This window comes from Myotis davidii, unplaced genomic scaffold, assembly GCF_000327345.1.
Source record: "Myotis davidii unplaced genomic scaffold, ASM32734v1 scaffold134, whole genome shotgun sequence".
In the NCBI taxonomy this organism is placed as follows: Eukaryota; Metazoa; Chordata; class Mammalia; order Chiroptera; family Vespertilionidae; genus Myotis; species Myotis davidii.
The window spans coordinates 1,385,611-1,391,139 of NW_006288853.1; the positions used below are offsets into that span (position 1 = coordinate 1,385,611).

Consider the following 5,529-nt stretch of genomic DNA (forward strand, 5'->3'; position numbering starts at 1 on the left):
AGTCCTCTCGGCTCTGCTGATCCCGGTGCTGGGAGGCATATTACCCTTTTACTATATAGGTTAGAGGCCTGGTGCACGGGTGGGGTCCCTTGGCCTGGCTGGTAATTGGGGCAGATCAAGGCCAACTGGGACTGGCAGGACACGGGGAGGGACCATAGGAGGTTGGGCAGCCCCAGACAGTTGGCTGTGGGAGCTGACTGACGACCAGGGGACAGTTCCTGCATTGAGCATCTGCACCCTGGTGGTCAGTGCTCATCATAGCTACCGTCCGGTCATCTGGTCACTTAGGCTTTTATAAATAGAGACTAGAGGCCCAGTGCACAAAAATTTGTGCACTCGGGGGGGAGAGGGGGGTCCCGCAGCCCGGCCTGTGCCCTCTCACAATCTGGGACGCCTCGGGGGCTAACCACCTGCTGGCTTAGGCCTGCTCCCGGGTGGCAGAGGGCAGGCCCAATCCGTAGGTGCAGCCCCTGGTCGGGCTCAGGGCAGGGCCGATTGAGGAATTGGGGCACTGCCCCCTGTCATGCACAGAACAGGGCAGATCGGGAGGTTGCGATGCTACCCTCAGTCACGCTCAGGGCAGGGCCGATTGGGGGGTTGGGGTGCCGCCCCGTCACCCACAGAGCAGGGCCGATCAGGGGGTTGGGGCAATCCCCCCATCACACACAGGGCAGGGCCGATGGGGAGGTTGCGGCTCCACCCCGTCACACACAGAGCAGGGCCCATGGGGGGGTTGGGGTGCGGCACCGTCACACACAGAGCAGGGCCAATCAGGGGGTTGGGGAGCTCCCCCCTATCAGGCACAGAGCAGGGCTGATCAGGGGGTTGGGGCACCTTCCCCTCACGAATAGAGCAGGGCGGATAGGGAGGTTGTGGCCCCGCCCCGTCACACAGAGCTGCAGGGCGATCAGGGTGTTTGGGCGCTGCCCCGTCACGCTGCTCCAGGGGCCAGGAGGCCTCGTGGCTCCGCTGATCCCGGTGCTGGGAGGCCTCACTGCTCCTCTAATCCCAGTGCTGGGAGGCCTCTCGGATCCGCTTGACACAGGGGCAGTGAGGTCTCAATGCTCAGCTGATCCCAGTGCTAAGAGGCCTCGCTGCTCCACTGATCCCGTGGCTGGGAGGCCTCGCAGCTCCGCTTGACACAGGGGCAGTGAGGCCTCGCTGCTCTGCTGATCCCGGTGCTGGGAGGCATATTACCCTTTTACTATATAGGGTAGACGCCTGATGCACGGGTGGGGGCCGGCTGGTTTGCCCTGAAGGGTGTCCTGGATCAGGGTGGGGGTCCCGCTTGGGTGCCTGGACAGCCTGGGAGAGGGGATGATGGCTGTTTGCCGCTGTTCACACCCTGTTCAGGGTGGAGGTCCCCACTGGGGTGTCTGGCCAGTCTGGGTGCAGGGCTGAGGGCCGTTTTCAGGCTGGCGGGTGACTGAAGCTCCCAGCCTCTCCTTTTTTCCTTTTTTTTTTTTTTAATTCTGGGATTTATTTACCTTCTATGGCTGTCACTGGAGCTGAGAGCCGGCTTTAGCTGTGAGACCTCAGCTGCTGACAGCAGGTTTCTAGGCTTTACCTTCTGTATTTGAATCTTTGTTGAGACTCCAGCTCTGAGACCCTGGCTGACTGAAAGCAGGTTTCTGGGGTTTTGTTCTATATTTGCAACAATGTTTCTTAGAGTTGCAGCTCAGAGCCCAGCAGCGGCAGGCGGGGAACCTTGGCTTCATCCGTCACTGGAGCAAGCAAGCCTCCTGTTTGCGTCAATAGCCTGGCTGCTGGCTGCCATCTTGGTTGGCAGTTAATTTGCATATCGCCCTGATTAGCCAATGGGAAGGGTAGCGAAGTTACAGCTAATTACCATGTTTCTCTTTTATTAGATAGGATTATGCAACTTTAAAAAAGGAAGAATATTCTGACATGTGTTGCAACATGGACAAACCTTAAGGAGTTTATACTAAATTTATTTATTTATTTTTTAAATATATTTTATTGATTTTTTACAGAGAGGAAGGGAGAGAGATAGAGAGTTAGAAACATTGATCAGCTGCCTCCTGCACATCTCCTACTGGGGATGTGCCCGCAACCCAGGTACATGCCCTTGACCGGAATCGAACCTGGGACCTTTCAGTCCGCAGGCCGACGCTCTATCCACTGAGCCAAACCGGTTTCGGCATACTAAATTTATTTTTATTTTATTATTATTTTTTTAATATATTCTATTGACTTTTCACAGAAAAGAAGGGAGAGGGACAGAGAGTTAGAAACATCGATGAGAGAGATGGATCAGCTGCCTCCTGCACGCCCCCCACTGGAGATATGCCCACAAGCGGGGCACATGCCCTTGACCGGAATCGAACCTGGGACCCTTGAGTCCGCAGACCGACACTCTATCCACTGAGCCAAACCGGTTCGGCTAGGCTAAATTTATTAAATAATCCAGTCACAAAAAGACAAATACTACATGGTTAGATTCATCCAAGGTACCATGATCAAGTCAAATTCTTATAGACAGAATGCTGAATATAGGGGATGCCAAGCTGGTGGGAGGAGTAAATGGGGAGAGTGTTTAATGAATGAGTTTTAGTTTTGAAAGATGAAAAGAGTTTGAGAACGGCTGCATAACCATGTGAATATACTTAAAAATACACTAAAAAATGGTTATGTTATACAAATTTTGTTATGTGTATTTTACAACTAAAAATAAAAAGCGAAAGTATTCCTTTCCACTTTTATCTAGCCACCAGCTAGTTCCCATATGTCCAAGTCTCTGAAACGACTTCTTATTACTTTATTTATCCCAAGTTCCCTTATGCATATACGCAAATATAAACAAACTAAGCAACCATATAGATTGTTTAGTGTCTGATTTTCACTAAACAATGTATCTTGAATTCTTTCATTTAAAACAGAAAACTTTATGATTTAAGAGCAACATTTTTAACAATTACTCTAGTGTGTGTGTAACAGAACTTACCAACATCTGGTAGACACTGTCCATTATATGGGCACCAATTTCCTTTCACAGTAAAAGGACTTTTCCTGTTGCTTGTTGAACCGGTTCCTAGCTGGCCGTTCCCACCAAGTCCAAAGGAATAAATTCGTCCTGATGAAGGAACAAAAGCAGAAGTGTGCTGCCTAGAGTAAAAGATAGAAAACCTCAGACTTAATGTTACCTTCTAAACAATTTACATTTAGAAAAGTACAGCAAAGATTAAGGATATTTTTCTTCAAAAATAAATTAATGAAGCCATTACAGTTCTAACATATTCTTCTACACTAATTAATTTTGTACCACACAGGTAGGCTGCATAAGCATATAACAGATCCTCAAAAGAGAAAGCAAAAATTGACAGACCTAAAAGCAGAAATTGAAACTAGTCTAATAGTGTAGGGCACCGTACCATTCCCGCTTCAGTAACTAATTTTAAAAGTGAGAAGATAGCCGAAACTGGTTTGGCTCAGTGGATAGAGCGTCGGCCTGCGGACTGAAAGGTCCCAGGTTCGATTCCGGTCAAGGGCAGGTACCTGGGTTGCGGGCACATCCCCAGTAGGAGATGTGCAGGAGGCAGGTGATCGATGTTTCTCTCTCATCGATGTTTCTAACTCTCTATCTCTCTCCCTTCCTCTCTGTAAAAAATCAATAAAATATATAAAAAAATAAAAGTGAGAAGATAAAAACAAACACATGGAAGATCTGAACAATGTTAACAAACACTTCACATAATGGGCATATAGGGTAGGGCAAAAGTAGGTTTTTAGTTGTGAGTATACAACTGTATACAAGAAAACTCTTGTATTATTTATTAACTAGAGGCCCAGTACACAAAATTCGTGCACAGGGGGAGGGGGGGGTGGTGGTTCCCCTCAGCCTGGCCTGCACCCTCTCCAATCCGGGACCCCTCAGCTGATGTCCGACTGCCGGGATTGAGTCTAAACTGGCAGTAGGACATCCCTTTCCCTATACGGGACTGCTGGCTCCTATGTGCTCACCTGCCTGCCTTTCTGATCACCCCTAAGCACTGTCTGCTCCCCTGCTTGCCACTAACTGCTCTTCCCTGCTGGCCTGGTCGCCCCTAACTGCCTCTGGAAGTCGGCCCCCGCCACTGTGGCTTTGTCTGGAAGGACATCTGGTCTAATTAGTATATTACCCTTTTATTAGTATATACTAGGGATCCGGTGCACAAAGATTTGTGCGGGGGCGTGGGAGGGTCCTCAGCCTGACCTGCACCCTCTCAAATCTGGGAGCCCTCAGGGGAGCCCTCTCCCATCCGGGAGATTCTGTCTGTCTTTGCAATCATATGAGGGAATTGTCTGAGACCCCCCAACCCAGTTTGGTTTGTTGCTCACAGAATAGAGGCATTTTTTTTCTTTGCTTCATTGGTGGAGATTTCCTAGAAGTTTTGGGATAACTTCCCTTTAATTTTTCTTAAGACACTCTGATTTTACTTATGTCTCTCATCTTTGCTTTCCCTCCATCCTCCACTGCAACAGTAACTTGCTCCAGGCTCACTTTGCTCTAGTGTCTAGAAGATCTGCCACCAGAACTATGATTCCCAGCATTCCTGGTGCTCCCCACACTGGGAGTGACTGAGGGAGCCATGGCCCCCCACACCTCTGGCTCTCCTGCTCTGCTCTCCACCAGGCAACTGAGGGAGCCACGTCCCCCCAAGGGAGCGACCAAGGGAGCCATGTCCCCCCAAGCTGCCAGCTCTCCCACTTCTGCTCTCCGCCAGTGCATGTGTATGCAAATTAACCTACCATCTTTGTTGGATTAATGTGCATATTCACCCAGACTGGCTGGTGAGTGTAGCGAAGGGACAGTCAATTTACATTTTCTCTCATTAATTCGGGAAATCACGTCCTGTCACCCGCTGCCTGGCAGGAGTGCGCTAGGCCCCAAGCAAGCGAGGCTCAGTCAGGGCAGCCTTCGCTCATGGGTGCTGGCACCCAAAGTGCACATTCCTCCTCTACAGTCGCCCCGACTATCCCACTGTTTCACTGAGAAGATGGAATTCCTCTCCACCTCTGGGTTATTGATCTTGAACGCTGACCGAAGGCACCTCAGTGAGGGCCGCCCTTGCCCACCTGGTGTGTCTGTCTGCATCTGCTCCCGCCACAGCACCTGCACTAACCCCCTAAAGGTGATCTTGTAGCTGCACTGGCCTCCGTGGGAACAGGGCATCACCACTCCGCCCTCTCACTGCCATCTCACAGGCGCCCACCCTCAGCACGCAGAACACCCAGATACTCTCCAAAGGACGTGAGCGCATCAGAGGAGATGTGTGCACATCCTGTGGGGGTGTCAGGCATGCTGGGTTGATAGAAGTGCGGTGGAGAGGCGGGGAGAACTTGTGCATGCCTTGGTTTGCAACTGTTGCAGGCGCGGGAGGGTGACAGTGTGCTGGGGGATGTGCACACCGGAGGCCTCTGGCTTTGCAGATCTGCAAACCCCCGTGGTGCAGCCAGGAGGACGTCAGTCTGGCCCACCACGGTGGCTGTCCATGTGATCCTGCACCTTCTGGGCCAGTAGGCAGATCT

At 50.9% G+C, this 5,529-nt stretch overlaps 1 protein-coding gene across 6 annotated transcripts in view; it reads right to left on the reverse strand.

The window, feature by feature from the left end:
* Positions 1-5,529, reverse strand: part of HERC4 (HECT and RLD domain containing E3 ubiquitin protein ligase 4) — a 100,811-nt gene that overhangs the window by 50,721 nt on the left and 44,561 nt on the right. For all 6 annotated transcript variants that reach the window (XM_015562118.1, XM_006760898.2, XM_015562120.1 and 3 more), the window contains one exon: positions 2,966-3,126. In XM_015562118.1, the coding sequence (XP_015417604.1) occupies positions 2,966-3,126 (161 nt within the window). The remainder of the gene's footprint in view (positions 1-2,965; positions 3,127-5,529) is intronic.